The sequence below is a fragment of the Lontra canadensis genome, unplaced genomic scaffold (genome assembly GCF_010015895.1).
Source record: "Lontra canadensis isolate GAN:19392208 unplaced genomic scaffold, GSC_riverotter_1.0 scaffold31, whole genome shotgun sequence".
NCBI classification, from domain to species: Eukaryota; Metazoa; Chordata; class Mammalia; order Carnivora; family Mustelidae; genus Lontra; species Lontra canadensis.
This window is the reverse complement of record NW_022631025.1, coordinates 13,010,845-13,037,519: the sequence shown is the minus strand read 5'-3', so window position 1 is coordinate 13,037,519 and position 26,675 is coordinate 13,010,845. Positions and strand designations below refer to the sequence as shown.

The 26,675-nt window shown below is 39.6% G+C and overlaps 1 protein-coding gene across 1 annotated transcript in view; it reads right to left on the bottom strand.

Annotated features, from left to right (window-relative positions):
• Positions 1 to 26,675, bottom strand: part of TMC1 (transmembrane channel like 1) — a 373,785-nt gene that overhangs the window by 55,342 nt on the left and 291,768 nt on the right. Inside the window, exons 9-12 of the mRNA XM_032866628.1 lie at positions 17,220 to 17,310; positions 15,434 to 15,515; positions 6,524 to 6,630; positions 3,430 to 3,528 (exon numbers count right to left, since the gene is read on the bottom strand). Of these exons, the coding sequence (XP_032722519.1) occupies positions 3,430 to 3,528; positions 6,524 to 6,630; positions 15,434 to 15,515; positions 17,220 to 17,310 (379 nt within the window). The remainder of the gene's footprint in view (positions 1 to 3,429; positions 3,529 to 6,523; positions 6,631 to 15,433; positions 15,516 to 17,219; positions 17,311 to 26,675) is intronic.

Here is a 26,675-nt window from a genome sequence, read left to right as displayed (position 1 = left end):
AATTAAAGGGAATTTTGATGAGTTATGACATGTGGGTTTGTTTGTTTTTTTAAGATTTTATTTATCCATTTGAGAGCGAGAGAAAGAGCAAGCACAAGTTGGTGCAGAGGGAGAAGCAGACTCCCTACTGAGCAGGGAGCCCAATGCAGGGCTTGATCCCAAGACCCTGGCATCATGACCTGAGCTGAAGGCAGACACTTAACGGACTGAGCCACCCAGGTGCCCCAAGTTGTGACATGTGTTTACAAATGACAGAGCACTGAGCTCCAGAGAGATACTTTGGGGGCTGTGGGGGCTGTCCAGAGAGAAGTCCTGAGTCTCCAAGAGGAGACTCCACTTCCCAGCCTCCACCTCAAAGGTTTTCGGACCCTTCACATCATATAAGCTCCTCTGCCACAAGAGGTCATGCTTGCATCTCTTTCACAGTGTTCTATAAATCTTTTTCTGCTTCTCTTCACCTACATCTATACGGCATTGCTTAGCTGAGCCGGTATGTTAACCTTGGATGCAACAAACCAACCCATGGCTTAATTAGACTGTTCAGGCACTTGCTAGCTCTGCCCCAGGCCTGAAACATGTCTTTTCCCCCTGGCATCTCTGGCTCTTTGGAAGTGCAGAATTCTGTTTTTAGGGAGCTCAAGGATACCCAGTAGATGATTTCTTCCATGATGCCACAACAGAACTCTGTGCTGTCCGGTTAGGTCATCTTACAATACAGGGCGGGAACCTCTATGAGGTCATTATTCAGAGGACCAAGTAGAGACCTTGGGCAAGAGTAAATCTTAAACCTACCATCATTCTACTTGAGAAGCTAATTCGCAAATTGTGTGTTTATTATGAAAGGTGAAGATTGGATCTGTTTCAACTCCTTCTCCCCATTGAGATAGTTACGGCATTGAAGGGAGTTGGTCTGTGTTCTGGAAACAGTCAGTGAGAATGCTGTTGGAAATCAATGCAACAAAATTATTGATAGAATACTAGGAATAGAAAGAATACGAGATTAGGAGCCACTCGATAGCTATAAGACCCTGAACATGCTTCTGTGACTCAAAATTTCCCTCATTTTATAATGTGAAACATGGGATGGAAGAGCTCTAAAAGCAATCCTATCTCTAAAAATCTCTTATTTTATGATACATGCCAAATAATTGAGTGGTTACAGTATGCAGAAAAATTAAGAAACGCTATAAATGAATAACACCACTTTAATGACTTTCTTATTTTTTTCTTGACCATTTATATTCTCTTATTGCTTTAGAACTGTTTTTAGGCAGGCCTGGAATTATGAAGGAAAATGTGTATCACAGACTACTCCAGTTCCTGCCTTCCTCTATCCACCTGCAAGTAGTAATTCACCAAACTGAACATGAGAGAGCTCCCAAGAGCAGTAATAAAATCCTGGTAAGTCCATGTATTGCCCAAGCCCTCTCTCCTGGCTTCCTCCTGTATCCACCTGTTAGAGCCTCTGGTTTGCCCCTAGAGCTACCTTCCTCTTTGTTTTCCTCAGCTGACTAATATCTCTCAAATCCCTAATGGACTTTGCCCCCCAACTTTTTTATTTCGGTTAGTTGACAAATTTCTAAGTGCTTAAACCTCATTAAATAAATATTTACAAATCAAAAAAAAAACCAACTTTTGTTCATTCTTTCAGTTCTTCTTTTCTCTAGTTTGACTCAAACATCAGAAAATGTCAATGATACTATTAGTTCCTGTTCTTATTAACCAGACTGGAAGTTTATTACCTTGCTAATAAGAGAATGAGATGTAAAAGCAGTTTCAGGTGAGCGTTGGTAAAGAATTATTTGAAATTTAGAGAGAGGGGAGGGAGGGAAAGAGAGAGATGTATGGGGGATAATAGAGAGTAGAAATAAAAGATAAGTAAAATCTAACTCAGAGGTCATATCCTTCACAAATCCTAGACCTTCACAGGCAATATTAACAACCCCTTACTCAGGGCTCCCCTGTGTCTTTTTGTCTATTTTGCTAACGTACCATATAACATGTGGTATTCTACTTGACTGACTATCTTCTACCATCATGAGTGCCTTGAGGTCAAGAATCATGTCACCTGTATCTTTGTAAAACCAGTGCGTGTTTATATTCAATAAACAAATGATGAATTGAAATGAAAAGTGAACTAACAGGGATGACTAGAGATTCCAAATGCCACAAAAATCGGGGCTGACATCATGCCTTCTGCTCATTCTCTAGCTTGCCTGGCTTAGTCAGAGACCAGGAACCTTTCCTGAAGTTTACATTTTCTGGAATTGTTCACATAAATTAATTTCTATGGCTCTTACCTCAAGGCTCTACCAATCCTCCCCTTACTCAGTATTGTCGGTCAGTAAGATTCATGAAGCCTCTGTTGGTTGAGTATCATATAAGGGCTTCAAAGAACGTGTAACAGATATGATCCCCTCTTTAGGAAGCTCACAATTTAGGGGGCTTGAAGGTAGAATTCAAAACATCTGTGAAATAAACCTATCAATACTATGGCCATGAAGAGTGTTTATTAGTTTTTCTCTCCTTCTTTTATTCCCCAGGCTTCATAAAATCTTATTCTCATTTGCTACTCTGCAAAAATTCCTTGAATTATCAATTCCCCAATTCCCACCTTGCTACTTTCTTATCCTCTACACTTTCAAACATCTCTGATCTGGTTGCTATTTTGAAAGACAATGTGTGGAACTGAGGAGCTGCCACAGACTTGAATCAGACTCTGAAATAATTTTTCAATGGGCAAAAATGAGTCTCTGCCGTAACAATAATCCCTACCCAGGGCAGCTCAAAGAGTAATACTATCCTTGTACTACAATCAAGGAATGTTCATACGGGTACCACAAGCGAGTGTACTCATTTTAGTATCATTTACAAGTTAGAATCCAGTACTATTTAGTATTTAGTATCTAGCTTTATTTAATGAATAATTACAGAATAGTACTAACTATTCAGGAATACTAAATTGATTTGTTTAGGAAACAAAGAGGTTAATAAAAACTGTTAAAGCTCTAATTCCCTAAGAATCCTACAAGATTTTTCAAAAGGCGCATTTGCAAACTCTCCCTTTGTTCTTTTTCCAAAGCCAGAGATAAAGGTATTTGTTTCAAGATTCTGATCTTTGAGTTCACCTTCATTCAGTCTATATTCCCATTTAATCATGTTATCATATTCTTAAGCCAATCCTTTCTCTCTTATCCCATCCCTCACTCACTTCCTTCCTACCTGCCTGCCCACCCCCCCACCCCACCCCCACCACCTTCTTCCTTTCCTTCCATCCTTTCCTGGTTTTGTTGTTGTTGTTTTTGTTTTAGCAGGGGCAGGGACATATCTCTTTAGACCTTCAACTACGCCAGAAGAAGAGGCCATGGGGTTTCAGAGAGTAAGCAAAAATCCATCCTCCTACCACCACAGCTGTGTGCAGACACTTACGTTGAAGTCGTACAACACACCAAAGTTAGCCGCAGATGCCTCTTCAGCTCTGGGAACTGTCTTCCTAGGTAAACTGCCATATGGCAAACCCCAGAGGTACTATACAGAGAAGCAAAGAAGGCAGTTAATAATTGGAAACAAAGTCTGAGCCACACATGTGATCACAAATGGTTTTGTTTAAAAGCACTTCTTACACATTTTCATGGCGACTCTGTGGGTCTCCACGTGGGGTCCCATTTTCTGGGAATCGACTACTAAATCCAGAGTGAAGAACAAAGACAGTGCTAAGGGCCCTGCATGCTGAGCTCAGTGGACCACCAGCAGTTGGCCAACCACATTGCCCAGAGGCTTGCTGAGCAGCCCCACTACCCACCACCACCTCCTAACTGGTCTTTCTTAACGGGAGGTCTGGAGAGGAGAACAGAGGCCTCAGGGGAAACTAGAGTGTTCAAAAAAACAACAAAAAACATACTACCCACATCTTCCTATGGGGCTACCTCCTAGGGGTGGAGGTGGAGGGAGATTCTGTCCTTCATGTTAAGGAAGAGAAGACTCAAGTGAATCGCTCGTCAGTTTGAGGGTGTCAAACAGGAGGAAAGATTGCACCCTCATTATATTTGCTTTACCACTAATTCAGGTTTACTGCCCTCATCTGATGCTACCAGACTCAAAGAGGAGTTATTAGAGGCAGAGCCAACAAGTGAGAGAGCAAGAACAGGGCTCCAGCAGGTGTCTTGGTGAGAACTAGAAAAAGCACCCCTCTAGCCCCAGGGCAGGCACATGGCTTGCCAAGCAGATGCCACTTCTTGTGTAACATGAAAACTTTCCTTCCCTTGGGCTAGAGGTGGAGGATGATTGTGGCTGGAAGCCTGGGTGCCAAGCCTGCCTGGGCAAGGGCTGGATATCAACCCCTCCATCTACCCTCCGCACAAGAGGCACGGGTTTCATGGAAGCTTCTTGGCTTCCTAGGATCGAACAGAGCAGAAGGTGGGCCCTAGCCATGCTGTCTCACCCCAAAGTGGGGGGCCACAAAAGACAAAGAAGATTAAGGTCTCAGGCTTGCCCAGGGACACAGGAACTTTGGGCAAAAGGGCATCTACCTACAAGGAATGCTGAATGAGGCTGGTAGGAGCAAGCAGAGGCAAAATGGAGCTTTGAGCTCCGGGGAAGGGACCAGCCTTGGCCTCTGGTGTTGCTGCAAAGCTAGCACGTCCTCCTTTGTTCTTTTGCTGGAGCTGGGAACCATTGCCTGGAAAACAGGATGCCTCTCAGCATCTTACACAAACCTGAAAGACAGCATCCAAAAGACAATACGCTTCTTCGTTCTAGGACTATATCCCATCGGACACAGACTGGCTCCCTGCCCTCTCTCTCAGGCATTCTGTAATCTCCTAGAGGTGGAGCAAACCAGCCACAACCTTCCATTTCCATGGCGGCTGTGCGGTATGGGGGAATGAGCAAGCGTGGCTGACAGAACTTCAGAGACCCTGAGTCTAACACTACGGGGCGTCATGATAGCCAGTGAAGAAGTTTCAGGGTTCCTTAGAGAGATGAGCAGAAAGAAAGCTGGGGTTAATTTGAAGGTGATGACATGCATTCTGCCTCGCTGTCTGAAGTTTTCACTTGAGAGATGAACTCTACAGGACTTCTGATCTGTGTCCACGGTCTCCTAGCCCTAGAACCTTCCGAATTACTTCAGGGATTCTAAAACTAATGGATTAGGTTGCAAAATCTTGGGACGAAGGGTGCAATCATGGTACTACACCCAGAACAGCATTAAAAAAAAACCTCACTCTGGGATACTAGTTAAGCCCAATAAGCAATGTGTGACTCTGTTTCCACAGTTGTAAATGGGGAAAGAAAACTCTTCTATAATCTACATCATGAATTTGTTGTGAGGCTCAGGAAATAAAAGAAGTGAAAGTGTTTTTGCTCTTTTAAAAGCTAAAACTTGTCATGAATGTAAGGAATTATACCCGTGGGGAGGCTTGATACAGAAACTGGCCCTGATTCAAAACCATGAGGATAACAAGTCCCTCAAAACACTTAGTTTTGGCTGTGGGCAATGATGTTCTGAACAAACTGGCTTTGAAATAATGGTACCTGAAAATACCCTTTGTAGCTTGAGTAAAGCCTAACCTGCCTTTTGTACCAGTAAGCATCCAGTGGTCAGAGTCCTTTAACTTCTTATGGATAAAGGCTCCAACCCTCGTCTTGCTTCTTGGCCTTAGTTGATGGACTCTTCCCACCACCCCCTCATGCCGCCTTTTAACTCAGGGCTTTGCCTTCTTCTTCAGTCTGGAAGCACTATCTGTTTTCCTCTCCTCTCTGCCCTTGATCCTAAAAGACCCCTACTGTATGTGTACATGTGCGTGGGTTGGGAGGGGGGAGGTCTGGTTTATCTCATTTTACATCTGGAAACAATTGCTCACTTTGTGTTTCTTTGATATAAAAACTAAATGTCCTGAGTTGCACTAAGATGTTTTCCTTTTTTTTTTTTTTTAAAGATTTTATTTATTTATTTGACAGAGAAAGATCACAAGTAGACAGAGAGGCAGGCAGAGAGAGAGAGGGAAGCAGGCTCCCTGCTGAGCAGAGAGCCCGATGCAGGACTCGATCCCAGGACCCTGAGATCATGACCTGAGCCGAAGGCAGAGGCTTAACCCACTGAGCCACCCAGGCGCCCACTAAGATGTTTTTCAAAGCAAACTTGGCAAAATAAATACGATTCACAAGGTGTGAAAGCCTTCCTTTTGAGCAATTAACATTTGAGCACAGGGACCACCTTGGGAATCTGATAGAAGCCATGAACCTTTCCACATAAAAATGTACATTTAAACATTCACACAGCATTTTATGTATGATTTCAGGAGGCTCATCTACCCTCTGGAGCAAGGATTAGGATCTCTGGCCCATGGGTACCATTTTGAAGATGAACCTTGTTGCAAGCACTTGGACTCCAAGAGTGGGTATCGGCCAGTTAATTGTGCTATTCTTCAAAAGAGAAAATAAATTTTCTAGGACAGTGATCACATTTTAGTTTTTTTTGTTGTTTTGTTTTGTTTTTTTGGTAAATGATAAGTCCAATTCTTACCTCTGGCAACATGATGAGGCTGAACGTCAGGATGAAGAGAACCATGTTTACCCCATACATCCATCTCAAGAAGAGGAAGTATGAGGCCACAGAGGAGCCAAACTGACCTGTCAAAGAGAAAATGAAAAGGTTGGAAGGCAGGTCAGCACCAAGCGAAACAAAAGCCGAGTCTTGGTGCTTTCAAAAATTAATCTGCTCATCGCAACACACTGGTCCTTTCCACATTGACGGTCTTCAGCAGTCTGTTTCTATCCAGGAAGAGAAAATGTTACTGGTAATGGAAGTGTTCCCTGCTAGGTAGATACAGCTGCATAGAACGACTGTGACCTACACCTTCAGAGCCCACCCGGGGGAGAGCTGCCTGGGGCTTAGCAGCGAGGATTGCTAGTTGACGAGCCCATTTTATTCCTGGAGGTAATAAGTGAATATCATTAAGTGAGTGATACCTGTAAAGTGATTACCACAAGACCTGCCCATAGTTAGCAACCATTATCCTTATAATCACTATACTTCTGCCTCCCTTCTCTCAGGGAACAATGCCCTTCTCTAAGGCCTTTCCCTTTCCCACATCCTTCAGGGACAGCTTGCTTACAGCCCTCCAGTGCTATTTGCGTGTGCGTCACTGCCATGTTTTAGGTACCATGTAGGAGCTGAAGTTCATTCCCTCACTCTTCACATATTTAAAGTATCTTCTGTCAGGAATTATCTTAGATGCGAAACACGATGTCACAGACAGGGTTATCGCCCTGATGCAACTTACATTTTAGTGAGGTATGGAAACAACAGAGAGGCAGGAATTTTAAAAACAAATAAAATATGTATCTATTTATCATAATATATATGCTACATTCTATTATATATCATATTAAATGTATGTACAGTATATGTCATATTATACACTATATATGCATATTCATATACATGGTATAGTATCTATTTTTTAGGATGTATCATATATGCATGTAGCATATATAGGATACATATGTATTATATATAAAATCACATACGATTGCATCATTGTAATAATTATAAATATATGTAATCATTATAACGATGTAAATATATGTAATTATAAATATATGTAATCATTATAACCAGATGGGTCCTAGAGAAAGGAGGTAAAATATTGAGAGCGTTGCTTTTGATTAGCTCGCTGAGAAAGGTGTATTAGGGCAACATCTGAGCAGTTGTCTCAAGCTGGACAAAGAGGAAGCAAAGCCCCGGCTGGGGAAGGGCAGCTCAAGCGGAGGAAAGAGCGAGAACAAATATCTGGACACACGCAAGAGCTCAGGACAGTTGAGGAACAAACCAAAGGGCTATGTGCTTGGAGCCCAATAAACAAGGGAAAGCGGTGACAGATGATGATGAAGAGACGAGACAAACCACACTGCATAGGGCCTCCTAAGGACAGGTAAGAAGTGAGACTTTTATTTTAAATTGTTGAGAAAGTCACCCAACAGGTGTTAAATAGCGGGGTGGGGAGTGGGGTAGAATGGGACCTTTAAATTCTTTTCAGCTTTGGGAAATGAATTGGGAGGGGACAGGCAAGAATGTGCCATCAACCTGCACATGCCCCGGGTGAAAGTGATCTGTCCAAATGGTATTTACGAGAAAAATATTTTTAAGATTTTTTTTTTTTTTTTTTTTTGGACAGAGATCACAAGCAGGCAGAGAGGCAGGTAGAGAGAGAGAGGAGAAGCAGGCTCCCTGCTGAGCAGAGAGCCCGATGTGGGGCTCGATCCCAGGACCCCGGGATCATGACCTGAGCTGAAGGCAGAGGCTTAACCCACTGAGCCACCCAGGTGCCCCACGAGAAAAAAAAATTTTTTAAAATGTATCTTAAATCAGAGAATGGAAGAGGAAGAAAGAACAGGAATTTGGAGTCTCAGGTTGAGAATTCATCTGATAACAAAAGCCACGCTTTTTCTTTATCACTTGAAGTTCAACATCAAGTAGCTAGTTTTCTTCCCAATTCCCAATGCCCCTATGCAGTTGCCCAAGAAGAAATGATGAACACTCACAGCCGCCCACCCCATCAGGCCCTTTTTCCCAACTCATTCAGCAAAACACGTCCAGGGACCAATGGCTTTCTTGGCCCTCTGGCTTTGCAGCGTCACCAGTAGGGAAACATTGCAGGAAGAAGGAGGCTCAGGTGAAGCAAATTCCAGTCTCTGCTTAGTAAGATAAGGCTGAGCTCACACGAGAGTCATGCTTCCCTTTCTGAAACTCAGGTCTATTCTCTAGGACCCGCCTCACCTATTCCCAAAGCTTAGTGACCATTTTTATAGGAACTTAAAAAAAAAAAAAAAAGGCATGTAAATGGACATTTTAAAAAATCAATTATTTTTTAGTCTGAATGTTTGGATCCATTTCCCTTTGTAGAGAGATGCAGAGTTCTACTGGATTTCTAAAAGCGTGTGGTTTTGATAAACATGCCCACAGGAGCTGTAACCCAATGCACAGGTCCATCTGCAGAAAGGCTGCGCAGATCTGCCCTTCCAGGACATCTGATCATCCACCTGGCTCCCAGTGATTTCCCATCATCTCAGGACTGTTACCTATGTTCTCTGGTAACAACTGCCCAAGCCCCGCCACAGCCGGGTTCACGTGTCAGGTTTTATAGAAGGCAGTAGACTTCTTGCTTGCTAGTCATTATGGTTACTCATTAACTGAAGAAGGAACTTGGCCTCTAGGCATCTGGAGCAAGTTTTTCCTGAAACACCGAGATCTTCTGGTATAGAGTCCTAAGCACGTGGTGCTGACTCATCCTTTCCTCCTTCCCCCATCCCTCCATCTTTCCCTCCCTCCCTTCCTTCCCTCCTTCCTTCTTAAAGTTTTGCTCTTCTCGTTAGCACCCACCACCCACCTTCTCTCAGCCTCCATGCACAACCCTAGCAAATAAATTTCTTAAATTGAATACAGAGTACAAATATACCTAAAGGCAAAAAAGAGAAGCAAATTATAATGCTTCTGAAAATATCCCCTCCCCCAGATATAATCTATATTCATTATGGATGAAATATACTTTAGACTCCAAAGCTTTCAAGCTCCATTTTTTCACAACCATTTTATTGGAAGTAGAGAAGTAACCATTAAGCAGCCCCCCTTCCTTACTTATTTTTTTACACAATCCTAAATCTAAAGGAAATGAATTTCAGGAAAACAGATTTCATTAAAAGTAGTGATTGTACAAATGACCCAGACACAGGTCAAAGAGACCAAGAAATCCAGAAGACGTTGTTCCTTCTATAGAACACCTATCAATGGCAGAGGGCAGACATCAGTGACAAAAGAAAGACTGTAAAGGAAAGAACACAAATCAACCGGTTGGCATCCAAGCTCCACAGGACCTTTCCCTGTCTCAACACAAAAATAAAAAAGGAGAAATCTTTCCTCTTCATATCCATTTATCCTAGTGGTTCTGTCTGATCAGAGGTAGGTGGCTAAATCTGGCGTTGACTGAAAAGAGAAAACTTCCTGAAGTGTAGCTAAGAAATCATAATTAAAAAGAACAGTCATTCCATGTGCTTAGTCTCCTAGATTAAATTGTTTTACTCTTGTAAAGAACAAGAATGGGTGGGGGGGTGCCTGGGTTGCTCAGTGGGTTAAAGCTTCTGCCTTCGGCTCAGGTCATAATTCCAGGGTCCTGGGATGGAGCCCCACGTCGGGCTCTCTGCTAGGCGGGGAGCCTGCTTCCTCCTCTCTCTCTCTGCCTACTTGTGATTTCTGTCTGCCAAATAAATAAATAAATAAATAAATCTTAAAAAAAAAAAAAAAGAACCGGAATGGGTAGTAGTAGTAGCAATATTAGTAGTAGTACTAGTAGTAACAGCTGACATATGTTGCTGGTCAATTATGCATAAACTTCAATTACTGTAAACTTCGTTAGCTCATTTTATTGCTTCTAGAACCCGATAAGTTTAAGTGTTATTAGTCCCACTGTGTGGATGGGGAACCAAAAACCTAAACACAGCATTTGACTGAACCAAGATTTGATTAATGACAGTAATAGCTAACATTTAATGAATTTGGTTTCAGTACCTATTTTGATCTTGTGTATTAATTCCTTTAGTCATCATGGAATTCCTGCAAGAAGAGAACTCCTATACTCTCACTTTACAGAGACTTGGGCCCATGGGTTTCACAGCTAGTAAATGATGGAACCAGGGTTACACAGGGAGTTACGTGATAGGTAGTCAATGATGGAGCCAGGGCTCTAAACTAGGCAGCCTTGATCTGTAGGTGTTTGACTCCAAATCCAGATCTCTCTTAACCACAGTGGTATACTGCTACTCAAGTAGAATCGTAATAACACTATTATATATAAAAAAAAAAACCTAGAATATACGGAGTAAATAAGCCATGAATGTGTATGTCTGGAAAAACATAGGCAATTTCCACCAATCAGCTAGGCCATTCACATTCATAAATTGGAACGGTGCCCAGAAATGACAAATTCTTTTTTTTCTTTAATCTAATAAATTCTGTTTCCATAATGAATTATTAATATAGTAAAACAAAGTCCTTGGTACATATTCAAGTGAGGCCTTTTAAGCTTATGCAATATTCTTGTTGCTGAATTTCCTTGCATTTCTTTTAAACTAAGGTTAAAGTTTCACCTCTCCCTTTGGTTATTTATTATTAAGGCAAAGTAATTTATAGTCTGTCATCATGTATAATTTCCTCTTGAACAGATGGGTAATAAGACAGGCAGACAAATATGAGCATTTCTAAATGGGGGGGAAAAAAAGACCAATTTAATCACCTGCTGTATGAACACAGTATAAATACCATCTCATTAGGCTAGGACATGAAGCATAGTTTCTTTCGAACTGGCCTAGGGGAATTAAACGTGGCAAATTTGATTTCCATTTTCTGCAGCTCTGAGGCCAGTAGGGAAACATGAAGACATGAAACTTGAAGAAACTCTGTTCTTAGGGTTGTCTATCTACAGATCTTTCCAGTCTGAAAAATAGGTCACTCACATCTTATTTTAATGCCATACTTTACTATTAGGAAGAAGTAGATTTCACTTCTGAGAAAGACTTGTAATCTCCAGATCGAAGGACATTCCATGATTTAATCCATGGTTTTGATAATAATTCTGGAGTCACAATGGATATAGACTATATTTCCTGGGAGTACAAATACACAGCTTTTTCAGCAAAATACGTAATACAATGTAGTTAATATGGTGTATCCTTGTGGGTAATCCTGGGGTTCTTAGCATGGCCTCTTCACAAGGCCGACGTGAGAGTAAAATTCAACGGCAGCCCCACGTGATGTAGAATTTCACAGCATCCATTTGTGGCAGGAATGGTCAAATCTATTTTTGATGTGAAAAAAACAAAAACAAAAAACCACCTGGGGTCCTTAAGTAACTATCTAGTCCACACTCACAAAGGAATCCAGGCCTTACTGGAATCAAGATATGATCAAGCATGAGTTTTAGACATAAGTTCCCCTCTCCATTCTGCCAATTATTAGAGTTTTATAAACACTCAGAGAAAGCTGGCAATTTGGGACTCTCTTAAAACCACACTTAAAAAAATACTTGTTTAGTATTATCTAGAGATTGAGCAGAGAATGAGGGCAAATGGATTAGAAAGACTTTGGAATGGAACTTAGCTGCTCCTGTTTTAAACATGCCTCTGACCACAATCTGAAATTTCTTCATGATTTAATTGTTTCTACTTTATGACCTGTCTTCCCCACCCACATGCATATTAACATAACTGGATGTAAGATTGAGCCTTGACTGTCCTTTTCAGTACTGCATGCCCAGTGCCTGGAAACAGGCCGAATAATGGCAGGTACTCCGTGAATATTTGCTCAATTAATCAGTCCAGCCAAGTTTATTTTGAAGATTAAATGAGGTAGTATGTTAGATTATTCTGACTTTCAAAAGGAATATAATAGTATTTCTGACACTTCTGTAGGATTAAATGGTCATTTCTGTAAGGGAAAAGTATTGGTGTTATTTTACAATATGAAATATGTATTTTATAAATAGGGTACATATTTAATCTACTTTTTTCTAAGAAGAACTAGTGGAGAAGGTAAATTATGCAGGCCTCTGTCACTGTAAGTCTCTTTTTCATTTAACCATTTCAATTATTTATCACTCAAAAGTATAAAGAACTTCATCTGCTTACATATAAATCTCAAGCTGATTGTAACTTATAAATCATAGAATGTTAGGTTGGAAATTGCCTTGCATAGGAACCAATTAAACCCCAAATTTGGGGGAAGCTCCAAATGTACAAACAGAGGGCCCCAAGTATAAAAGGATTATCCATATTATAGATCCAGTCAGGGGCAAAAGAACCTCAACCTTTAGAAAACTGACGGCATGCCCCATTTCTTTCCCAATTTCCATTTACTTAAGTTTCAAAGACCATCATAGATGCCTGCCTCCCTGTCCTCCGTAGGGTCCTTTCTATGAGATGGCTGGTACAACCCAATCAACTCAATGACTTTACTAATACTAATACTAAGCCTCTTAGAGAGGCTTCCCACTTGTCAACTACTACAATAGCCCAAAAGCATATGATGTACCGATGATTACCATTAAGATCATAATGCATTAAGCATCTTAGAGAAACTTAAGTACAAAATTAAACAAATAACTCATGCAAAATAAACACATGAGAAAATGGGACACAATTCCCCAAATAAGATAATGATCAAGAAAATTTCTAACTGCTCATCCTGAGGCAGAAGGAAAAGTTTATAAAATCTTCCTTCAAGTAACAAACGAGTAAGCCCCATTGAGAAAAACCATAAGCTGTGGAGTCAGAGAGACTTCCTGACTTCTCAGCTCCTCTGATAACTCATTCTGGGACCTTGATTTAACTGCGACTTGAAAATAGGAAGCATAATGGGCACACTGCAGGCATGTCTGAGATTATATGAAGTGTCTGTAGGGTATCTAGGTGACACGTGAAGAGGGGTGGTTGTGGCCGTTGTTGGTGGAATAGAAAATAAGGATCAATTCTTCACAGTGAGGCAAAGCACTTTCTCCACAAAGGTGGAGAAATCAGGACAACCTAATCAAACCCAAAATTGCATACAGAAGAGAAAATAATCCGCATCTGCTGGAGTTATCCAGCTGACTGTTCCAAATTTCCTGGAGGAAGAGGGGAGGAAGGAATATAACTAAAAGTATGGCTCTCGATCTGTCTTTCCCTCAGTAACACACACGCTGGATGGTAGTCGTACTGTCACTCATTCCTGTGTGAGCTTCCTGGCAAGAAAAGTAAGTCCATTGGTTTCCATCCCACTCAAGATAAGCCACTGCAACACAGGTGGGCAGGACATTATTATTGAGACAAGCTAGACAGTGGACCTTCCAAATAAATAATCTGCAAATGTACATATTTTAACTCTCATTATTACGAATTTCTTGGGCTACATCTCATGACTATCAAGATTCAATCCTATCATCTCATAGATGAATAAACCGAGGCCCAGAGGGATTAAATGACTGCCTCAGAGTTGAACAGCAAAGCAAAGAACCAAATCCAGAGTTCTTTCCACACAAATTGTATCAAGACCTTAATGTTCCAAATGGCTTTCCGCTCCTCAGTGCCTCTCAAGGTACCACATTTGAGCTGCACGCTTGAAACATAAGGATTCCACGGTGTCTGTTCTGCCCTGCTGGGTCTAAATTCTTTTTTGCATTTCCTAGAATGGCAAACATTTGAAGGACATCTACTATTTAGTTTTATTCAATGCATATTTATTAAAGTCAAGCAAATTTTAGGTCTGGTGATCCAGGAGTAAACCAAACCAAACCTCTGCTTTCGTAGTCTACCAGAAGAAGTAAACATAAAATAAAATGAAATGAAATTACACTAAAAACTAAATTAAATATACAGTATTTTACACAGCAAGTATTAAGGAGGAAAATAAAGCAATGACGGGGCACAACAGCAATCTGTGGAAGTGCAATTAATTAGCTGATGTATTTTTAATTCATTGCCACCTGATAATGAGAGACAGAACACTGAGGAGAGGCACTCCTAAAACATGCCCAATCATGTCCGTGAAATATCCATCAACTGTGTTATCTCCCTATGGAGCCTCCATTTCAATTATGCAATGCCACATTTAACCAGCAGGAAAACCTGCCTCCTGATCTGAAAAGTCAGGGAGGAAAATCAGATCCTAGTCAAAACTCTTAGAAACCAAAATATGGCAAGATTATGCTCAGAATTGTTTCAGATATTATCCCTTTTTCTTTATATTCTTTACTCTTCTTATATTCTTTTTATGTTTTATTTTTTCCTTTATAGGTTTAAGAAATTATTTATTATATTTACAATGTTTTAAAATTTTTACTTGCCTTATTTTAAGCCTAGAGCACTGTTCTAAATAGGCTTTCAATGAGTATATTCTGTATACCCTAGAAATACCGTATCAAATGAAGGCACAATATAACATTCACATAGCAAGTTCCTGGATGATGATTACTTATTCTACTTCAGATTTGAAAATGAGGCTTTAAAATTTCTTCATTCTTTTTAGACATTGTTCATTTTGATCACTGTCTCTCACAAGAATATATATTTTCAATGTCATATTCATTGCCAATATAAAATCGCAGCCTTCCTCGTGATACTTATGACTCGGCGTCATTGGACACAATACTGACTTCCCTGTATAGAAGAGAAAAGGTCAGAATGAGAATATTTGGGTCTAACATAAAAAAGGAGAGCAGGGTCTCCAATGCTGTGACTGGGAAGTGCTCACAAATTTTCACAGTAAACAAAGAAAATGTACAAAATGGTTATTTTTGTTTGTTTGTTTTCTTGTTTTTAACCTTCCCAATAGTACAGAAACTAAGAAAGGCATCTGGTAAGTTTATGAAACAACCTTCCCATCTAATGAGATCTCATGAGCACTTACTTTCAATCGCCTTGATTTTATTTTCCCAAGGGACGCAGGCAGCTTTGAAGTTTTCAAAATCACGAAGAAATTTTGCCCATTTCTGAAAAGAAAGCCAAATACAACAGTAAAACCCAGCCTCTTGTTTGCCAAGAGGTTTATCTTTCGCCCCCAACCCAAAATATCACAAGACAATGAACTTGGAAAGATTTCTCTGGTGCCACATAAGATTTTTTGTAAAAAGGGAAAACAGTAGGTTTTACTTGCCTCCCTGCTCCTCACCCACCCCCACACCAATTCAATTCAAACAGCTTTGATGCATCCCCTGTTTTACAGCAAATAGGCTGAGACAGATCTGTGTACTCTGCTCAACAATAAGGGAGCAGGGACTGAGTTTGCACCCGGTATTAGGCGATCAGCAAATTGTATGTGTTTAATTAAATATTCATTCATTGCATGAAGAAACTGATGAAATATGAGTAAAACACAGCTTCTGCCTTGAAGGGCTGCTGGGTCTACTAGAGTAAGCTGAACATAAACAAGAGACTTCAACAGAGGATGGTGTTACGACATAGGACAATTTTTATTCTGGTACAAGGAGAGAGCTAATTAAATGGAAAGGCATAGTATCACAGAAAAGGGAGGAAGAAAAAGATTCACAGTTTTTATAAAAGACCTTCATTCCATTTTATTCCACAATGTTGGGTCATCCATGGTCAAGAGGACCACAAGGACCACATGGAAGAATGGGAATGGGGCGCATAACTTCACGTTAAGTGTGCATTATCCTGAGATAACATGTGAGATGGACAGGCATGTAGGCCCCAAATAACAGTACGAGACAAGTCTGAAGTTCAAAAGATTGCCCCAACTAGAGACAACTACAAGAGAATGGATGAACAAATTGTGGTGCCTTCATACGATGGATTACAACAGACTGATAAAAATGAACTACAGTGGCCACAACATGAATGTATCTTATGAATATCATATTGCATCAAAGAAGGCAGAAACAACAGTATAAATATCATATGATTCTATTCATTTAAATGATAAGAACAGGCAAAATTAATCCCTGACATGTATCATAAATCTTTCTATCTCTATTTCCTGTTTAAGATTTATTAATTTTATTCACAAAACCCCATTGTATGGAAATGCATTTAGCTTACAGGTGGGGTAACAATTGTAAAGGGGGATAATAATGCCTGCATACCTACTTTGCGTTGAGAATTAAATATGATAACTTAATTGAAGGATTCAGCTCAGTGCTTTGCATATAGTATATACTAAATAAATGTTAGTTTCTTTTCTATCTTTTCCAAGAATCTGTTTATATTGATGTATCACTTTTTTTTCTCATGTTCTATTCAATTTGTAGTTGATGTTCTTTATAGAGAAGAGGTATATGGCCTAAAACTTGTAGACATTTGAGAAAGAAACTGTAACCCAAACCCCTTCACTACCGGGGAATAAAAATCAAAGGGGCACAGTCTTTGCCATTTAGGGGTGAGAAAAATCACACAAGTAAGTCTTCTGCCATAAATCAATGTTTCTCAACTTATTTTTCATTTTAACTCCTTTAAGTAGTATTTTGGGGCTTTTTTATTTGTTTTCTGAATCACATCCCAAATTTTATTACAAAGATATACTGTGTATTTACTTTATGTGTGTACATGCTTCGTACATAGAAAATGTAAGACATTTTCCCTTTCCCATAACAGAACCAATTTTCTCCCTCCTGGAATCAATATGGCTGCCATTGAGATGCATGGCATCAACTAAACTGAGTTGCGAAAATGCTTACCTTGGCCATCATCATCTTAAATGCAAACCACCGCTTTCCTTTCCCTTTCCCAAGGGCTCCTTCATTTTCACTCACAAATTTTTTTGCTTCCCTGAGAAAATAAAATAAGGGTAAAGGAGGGATAGTTGAGAATCATGGAAGAGAGGTAATGGACATTTCATTTTATTAGGTTTGCAGCCTTATTTCTTCTAGAACCTTAGCATATTAATTTAAGCTCTATTTCAAGCTCAGGGCTTGTAATAGATGTTTAAGCTTTTTAATTCTGGCCAGGAAGAATAAGATATTTTAGGCTCACTTATTATTATTAATCAGCTGGAGTCATGAAAAAGCAAGGAATTTATGCTAAGTGTCAAAATAGAGAATGCTAGTTCTTTTCATTTCTACCACATATAAAATTGAATCCAAAGTTGACTTCAGATTCTGGCAGTCAGAATGTTTATTTTAAAACTCTTAAAAAAAAAAAAGTCAAGGAGTTTAGGACAAACTGACATAGAACACACTTTACAGACCTGGTGTTTAATCTCATAAAACCAGTTATGACTTGAAGCAGAGCAGTCAGCAAGTGGGGTTGAGGGAAGAAGGGAAAGGAAAGGAATATTTTGAGCTTCACAATCCAAAAGAGCCTCAAATATAAACCTTAACATTATTCCCAAATAGTTACACATTTATAGCAGTCACATTAGTGTCCGTGTGTGTGTGTAGAAAACCATGAACTCAGCAAAATGGTCAATGTTAAATGTACTGCAGTTTTGTAACTTTGGCCAATTTTGCTATTGTTCTGTGTTGGATATGAGAAAAGAATTTTATGAACAGGGGTGGCCCAGGATTGTCTTGACCTTTTAGGGGCTATAGAGGGCATCATCCAGAAGAACCCAAATCTGGACTGCCTTTCCACAGCCACAACATTGTCAGCTGAATGGTTCCTGGAATGTGTGATTTTACAGAGTAAGACCCTTCAACATAGGACTATAAATAAACTTATTAACATACAAAGTAAATTAGTGACAGTGCTAAACTCGTGATTTTATAACGCCCAGTGATCAGAACCCAACACACACCTGCTGACTTAGCCAGTAACTCCACAGTGGGGCCTCCTCACCCACCTGCGTCTCTGCACCCACCCATATTCTGCCATAAAAACACAAGGGCAATGGAGTAGATTCTCTTCAGTCATCAGACAGAACCCCCCAATGAGTTCCTTGATGGCAGGGACAGGATCTTGTCCTTCTGTATCCCCCACAGCACCGACCACTACTTTGAGCAGAAGATGTGCTTAATAAACCTAAACCTTTTGGAAGTGGAGCTGAGAGGCGTACTTGAGATACACATAGAGAGGGGAGTATCCAATAATTGTATTTTCCACATTAATTAATGCTCTGAAGCAAAGTCCCTCCTAAACGTTGGGATTGTACCCTTCTACATGAGTCTTCCCAGAAACTTAATAGGACAGGGGGCCCTTGGGTGGGCTCAGTTGGTTGTGTCTGCCTTCGACTCAGGTCATGATCCCAGAGTCCCAGGACAGGGCCCAGCATCTAGCTCCCAGTTCGGAGGGAGTCTGCTTCTCTCTCTGACCCTCCCCTCTTTTGTGTGCTCTCTCTCTCTCCCTCTCTCTCTTAAAAAAAAAAAAAAAAAATATATATATATATATATATATATATATGTATATACATATGTATATGTATATAAAATATACATATATATAAAATATATATATATATGTATATACATATATATGTATATAAAATATACATATATATAAAATATATATATATGTATATACATATGTATATGTATATACATATATATATATATGTATTTTAAAAAATGAAAAAATGGGAAAAAAAAAGAAAAGAAAAGAAAGGAAAATAAAAAAGAAGAAAAGGAAAGAAAAGGAAAGGAAAGGAAAGAAAAAAAAAAAAAAAGAAAGAAAACTTACTAGAGCAGACCCCTGGAAATGGGAAGAGTTACTAGATTGGCCCTGACATTTGACATCATCTCTGAGCTATGAAGATTAATTTCAAAATGGTTTCTAAAACATTCTACACATTCTAAAATGTTTAATGAAGCCATATCAAAAAATACAACTGAGCTCTCATGGCTGGGTTTCCCCATCCCTGCAATCAAGGAAACATATCCCATTTAATCATTAACAATATTTTCTAGAAATGATATGGCAGGAGTGAGCATGGCAGCTACCTCACAGACTTTTATACAATCTTGAACTAAACTCAACTTGACTCTAACTTGAATTCTGACCCATCTTCTGTGATTTGTCTCTGTGACCTTGCCTGTCTTTTGACCCCCTCTGTACATTCATTCAGGAGGTTCCTGTTTCTCAGAAGAAACCATGCATGCCCAGGACTCACACACACGAGCACAATCTGCAGTTTCCCTTAGTTACTTCATGGCCTTTAGCAGGTCAAGACTCCTCAACACACAAACTAGAGGGTGAGTGACGACTTCCCTGCTCGCCCAGTGGTAAGAAGAAGGGGAGATCGAAAGTGTGGAAGTGTTGGAGGGATTATTACACAGTGGATTTTCTTGTAACAGTTGGTTCAGAACTGAAAATCTGTTTTAACATGATTGATGCATTACAGAACAATTTAAGCATAATGTAAATTTTGTGTAAACTGTTGGCCGCCGTTTTATACCCATCTTTGTCAATGTGTCATTGATGGTATTTCTGAGTATTACTCCCCTGGCCCCAGTTTTCCTATGAGCCCTGTGGTTTTTCATTGCCTTATTTTGCACAGTGTGATGGGTTTTAGGAACCTACACATGGTGTTATAGTGGAACTGACTGTAGTTCAATTATCTGGCATCAAAAATGTTGAAATTCGTACAATCAAGTATACACGGGAATCATCACATCATTCCATTCTAATAAACACATGTAAATAGAGAATCAAACATTCTTCCTAGTAGTAAAATCAAAATTTGTTTTTCAAATGTAAAGTGCCCACTTTATGGGCATATCTTCTACTCTGGGTACTTAGCAGATAATTTAAAAGACGCTCAGTTTGTTTTTTTAGAGTTACATCACTTTCTAGATGAGTGGCCAATTAGAAAACATGACTGCTCTCAACAGCCGTAAGTGTAAAGATATAGCTATTCTACTTCATATTTCTGACAAGACTTTTAATTTTGTGAACTGATGATTGTATTATAGGATCATTAAACTAGCAAGATTTAAGAGAGAGAGGCAAGTCAGGGTTATAACCAAATTACAATCACCACAAAATTAATCATAAATTCATCTAATAATATCGAAACCTATTTACATGGCATTCATAAGGTTTTTGTCAGTTATTATAAATATGGTTTTCCTTGGGAGCAATCTAAACAAGGTTTTATCATTTGTTTCTTCAACTGACAAGTTTTCCTGATGCTAGGCATACTTTCCTCTTTCTCTCCCAAGTACTAACCCACCCCACCTTCAACATACATATACTGACATTGATTTTCAGATAAAAATCTGGACTTCGCTCAACTCCACGTAGTCTCAGGTAGAAATTTCTTCTCTGTCCTAATGCCTTACCCACCTCCTCAGTTCTCCAAATAACCTTCCCCAAGTTTTATACCAGAAAGATCCCTGAAGAGTCATTCTAGCTCCTTCTGTTCCCTATTGCCCACTCTTGCCAAAGTAAGTACAGGACTCAACTCATCAGAAGTCTAGGGGGTGATGTTAAAACAAAGCCAGTGGTTACAGGGTGGGAAGAAAGTAATTTTTTTTTTTTTTTTAGCAAGAACAGATTCTTGAACTTCCTTATAGGATGCTCTCGGGATATAAGGAATACATTTTGCAGCTTGCTGGCCTAGAAGAAGGGACATTGCACAGGAAGAAATTGGTGACTCAGTGACAGAACATCTCTTAACACTATTTTCCAGGCTAACCTTTGCGATGAATTGCATGATTTCAGGAAACAAGAAAAACAACGACGAGGACAACAACAAAAACCTAGTTCCTCCTAATCCCACCCTCTCCAATAACAGATTTCTTAACCAGAAGACAACATCTTTCACTGTGCTATTAGGGATAAGATAAAAAAAAAAAAAGAAACTATCCAATATGGAGATGAGTACTGACTGCTATTTATCACACTAACGTGCCCATTACAGATATCAGAATCCAAGAAAATAAAAGAGCAGAACCTCTGAAAACTAAAAAGCAAGAAAATGTCTATGCTTTTCCTAAAGGTAATTCACCTTCCTACCCATTTGTAGGTATCTGGATAATTTAAAGGGATTTTTTTTTTTTTTGCACAGATAAAATGAATAAGATTTTGTGGATAAACTTTGAATATCCATTGGCTTCAAACCATCCAAATGTCTGACTGAAAAATGTGTGTCACTCCCTTGAATTGCATTCAACAGAAGCTGCCTGCCAAGTCCGTAACCTGGTCTCCAGGTCTTGGAGCTCCAGACAGCCCTGGTACAGTATGCACAGCTCCCTGCTCTGTAACCCCAGACCCAGGTATAAATAATTGAGTGAGATCTATTTAATGGCGATAATACCTGGCCTCATAATTCATTTATCAACCCCTTGTGTTGGTCATTAGAATAATAAGGTTTCATGGGCTTTCGAGAGTGCTTTCACAGTTAGCTGAAAGAGCACACTTTGGCCTAACTTACAAAATAGATAATTTACCCACAACACATGATACAGCCCTGATGACACAGGGGAGTCAGGACACGCTATGCGGTCTTTGACACATTCTCATGCCAGGAAACATGTTCCTTCTTTGGGTTAGGTTAAACTGACTCTATTTTCCTCTTGCTTTCAGTTGGATAGTATGATTAGGCAACCAATGTATTGCTCAAGGAAACGAAAGACATTTCAAAACTGGTCTTGAAGGCAACTGTAATCAAGACTTGTACTCATGAGCCCTTCCCGATAAAAGGGATCAGAAGAGTGAGAAGTCTTTTCTTAGTAAACACTGTTGTTTAAAAAAAAATTTTTTTTGACTCATTTAAATGGACTCCAAGTCAGAACTCTTACTGTTCCTAAAATAGCACTGAGTAATTGAAAGGAAGTTGCAGAGGTTGGAAGCTACTTTCATGCACAGAGACTGGAAATAAGGACTATAGGCCTCTTAGATAACAGAACTCCATAATTAGACTGGTAGCATTACTTAAAATCATCCTAATACTGGAAGCGATGATTCAAAACACCTGTTTTTTGTTTTGTTTTGTTTTGTTTTAAAGGAGATGCTGGTGGCAGTGGTGGTAATGGTTGGATGCTCAGTTGCGTCATCTATGAAATGGAGATACTAATAGCTCTGTCATGGGGTTGTCCTGTGTTTTACGGGAAACAATGCATGCAGTACTTTAGTCATAACACATGTAACGTATCCACGGCAAATAGTAAGAGCACTATAAATAGGAACTATTATTAATAGCAGTAGTACTAATAGTGCTGACTTCAATTTTTAAGCCTGAGTCTCCAAATTACAAAGTTGAGAAAAGACAAGGTATTTCCAGGCAAAACCACTCAGGAAGCCAGCCCATTGCCCATCAGATGATGAGATGTGCAAAGAGTGGGAATTGTTCTTGCCACTAAACAAGTGGGAGAGGATTCAGACACACATTTGAGACTGAATGTGAGGACCCCGGTGTCCAGCTTCAGAAGACCAAGTTATGCCTCAGCCTGAGAGGATGCAGGGGTGAATTCTAGCCTGAGACCTGCTCCAGCAGCGCTGTGCTGCTCCAGAGAGCCCAGGTCAGCTGGGGTGTCTCTGTTGTAAGAGGCAAAAAGGGATCTCTCCCCCTGAATATGACTACATTCTATTCAATTCTATGATCTGTGTCTTGTCAATGAGACATGGGTTTGAAGCTTGGCTCTGTCACACACTAGCTGTGTGCTCTTCTAAGCGTTCTCACCTGTAAAATGTGACGGGCAGCTAACATATACTCAATGCTTGCCACCTACTGGGCACTACTGATGCCCCTCATCCCACGGAATCACTACAAAATCCAGCAAGGTGGCAACTATGGTTATCCCCATCTCAAAGACAAGAAACAGGATTTATGAAATCGGGGTCCAAACTTTTCCCAAGAGTAAGTGTCCCAGCTTGTTTGGGATTCCAGCTCAGGGCTCCCAGTTTCCCCAGAATAACATCATTATCTATCTCCTGTGACTGGCACAAGGATACATAAAAGTAGGGAGGACCTGGTACACTTAGGCATTTTTTTTCTAAGCATGTATCGAGTGTGTTTATTCTTAGCAATGTGTTAAGTGCTTTGAAAGAAAGAAACGTGGATTCCTTTCTGAAGTTTAAACGCCATTAAGAAAAATGAGATATAGGCCCATAAAACTGTTATAACAGTGTTCGACAGCTTTAAAGTGGAAAGGGAGAGGACACTGGAGGCCTGAGAGCTTGTTGATCAGAGAAGACTTGAACCGGGCATTGAAGAGCTGACAGAATTCAAGTGGGCAGAGAAAGGCATTCTAGGCATCAGTTTGTAGGAATTTTTCTAACAAAGGAGATATTTCTACCATGGAGCACATGTACAAGCTCATATTCTTAGATGGACTCACATTCATCTCTTCACCAGGCCACTGACAGGGCTTGGCAGACAGACCATGCTGATTTTGCTTGGTTCACGTTCGTTTGAATCAAACACATGCAATAAATTCTGAATACCGTAAACAGATGGATTTACAAGTCATTGCCTCAGAGTGAGAGAAGCCATTCTGCTTTGGAAGACTGGATAAAAAGATTCTGCACCATACCCGTGTGTTCGTGTTTCTACCCTATGCTAAACATTTCTCGGTACTAAGGAATATGTTTTCAAAATGCTGTGTTGTGATATTTAGGAGCACTAAAAAAGAGCCTTAGTTTTTCTGTTAGAACAGGGTGTTTTGCCTTTTGATCCCTGTGTGGGCAAGACATTTCAAATGACGGCAGTTCAGCAAGTTCTGCAAACAATCAAGACTACCTAGAGAACTTGACTACTTGCCGCATGGCAAACTTGGATCTGGAGGTCTGTCCTGAGCACTGGCAACAGAACTTAGGTGAGGTCAACAGAGCCTTCTGTGCTCGTAAGTGAACTAGGCTTTCTACTCAGTTGACTTGAAGTTGTACTATTTCACTGTTTTCTGGCATAGCATCCCTTCTAAGCTTTTCTAATGCTTGTGACCAAAGCATTGGTCAAAAACAGTGTAATAGTATATGCATAAAATGAAACATTAATTCATCCAGAGAGTCATGTCTCTATGTAGATATCCCAGTATGTATGGGTATGTATATATGAAATAACATAGACATATATATATACATATACATGTAAATTCATGCATGTATACTGTTAATGCATAATTAACAACTATTTGAAAGAAGTGCACTTAAAATTTCTAATTTTCAAGACTGTAGAAAGAAATTTTAGACAAATTATATTGAATATATAAAACTATTCCCAGGGCACCTGGGTGGCTCAGTGGGTTAAACCTCTGCCTTCGGCTCAGGTCATGGTCTCAGGGTCCTGGGATCCAGCCCTGCATCGGGCTCTCTGCTCAGCGGGGAGCCTGCTTCCCTTCCTCTCTCTCTCTGCCTGCCTCTCTGCCTACTTGTGATCTCTGTCTGTCAAATAAATAAATAAAAATCTTAAAAAAAAAAACAACAAAAAACTATTCCCCTTTCTTCCTCCCATTTTTCATGATATTCTAATATGATATTCTCCAAACACTTACTGTAGTATATGCATTTTAATAAGGCTTAACCACTTTTATTCTATAGCAACAAGCTTATTTAAATCTGAAGTAATACAAAACTTGCCATTCCTTGGTCATATACATAAAAATATCCTCAAAAATGCCTTCATGGGGCACCTGGGTGGCTCAGTTGGTTAAGCATCTACCTTCAGCTCAGGTCATGATCTTGGGGCCCTGGAATCAAGCCCCATGTGGTTGAGCTCCCCATTCAGCAGGGAGCTTGCTTTTCCCTTTCCCTCTGCCCTCCCCCCCATGTTTTCTCTCTCTCTCTAATAAATAAATAAAAATCTTTTTTATAAATGCTTTCATTATTCTCTTATTATAAATCTGATAAGGTAAAGGGTTACTTTCAGATTTCATACCCTACTCAAGACCTGGATGACAATTCCCCTAAACAAAAAAGGCACATTTCTCAAATTAATTGTATTCTGTGCTTATCATGTACACATTTGCTTTCCTTTCACTGTTAATGTATTATGTCAAACATATTTAAAAGAATTTTCTAGATAATTGTAAGTGGTAATTAGTGAATTTCTCTTCTTAATCACCTTTCAAAGATAACATATCTATGGATAGCCTAATAACAAGTTGTGAAAATTAGCTGTCACCAGTAGCTGACATTCTAAAGAATGCAAGTTAGGTAAATTGCTATTTATCAAAAATGGTTGGAGGGTAGGATATTCTGGCAATGTGGGAAAACTGATTCAGTGTATCTGAAGTTAAAAAGATGAGGAAAACCACATTTTATCTATCAAGAAGAAAACTTTAGAACTTTCTTTTGTCTCATTACTTTTTATTATTATTATCTTATGGTATACCAAAAAAAAAAAAAAATCCCTGTTTAGGGGCGCCTGGGTGGCTCAGTGGGTTAAAGCCTCTGTCTTCAGCAGGTCATAATCCCAGGGTCCTGGATCGAGCCCTGCATCAGGCTCTCTGCTTGGCAGGGAGCCTGCTTCCTCCTCTCTCTGCCTCCCTCTCTGCCTACTTGTCATCTCTGTCAAATAAATAAAATCTTTAAAAAAATAAATCCTTGTTTATTTCAAGTTTGAGATTATTCAAATTCTGGATAAGCAGATATTTGTGAAAGGTGATGAGTAAGATTGATTGCCAAGAGTCTCGTGAGCAACCCTGAATATTAGCATATTTTAGACCCATTTTCCAATGACCATTAATTACTCTCCCATAAAGCATCTGGGCAGGACCTCAGGCTGATTTAATGAGGGGGTGTTTGGGATTTTGAGGATGCATGAGAGGCATAAATGCCTTCACAACTCTCTAGAAGAGAGAGGAGCTAGAGCCCAATAGGCCACCTGAAAAGCTTGCAAAACCAAGTGAAGAACAGAACATCTCCAGGTAACTGGTAAAACAGTACACTGTGGATAGGAAAGATTCAATAAATCATGAAAGAGATAAAGAACTTTTGGTAAGCCAAAGTATATGTAACCCTAATGTTTCAGAGCTGACTTCCTTAGCAACTGAAAAAGTTTCAAATCTCCAGGAAAAAAAAAAAAAAAAATCTCAAGTGGTTCCTGTTGGCATCCTGTAAGGGAGAATTTCAAAATATTATTTGGAAAACATTATTAAAATTACCCGTGGTGATTTTTCTAACCACTCACAATAGCACAGCAAATATTAACAGGCTAACTCCAAAAAGAAAGAACTGTCAGGAACACTGTTCTTGTTTAATAGAAAAGATTTTTTCTTATGCAATGAAAATGGTAAGAGAAGCAATTGGTACAGGTGAAC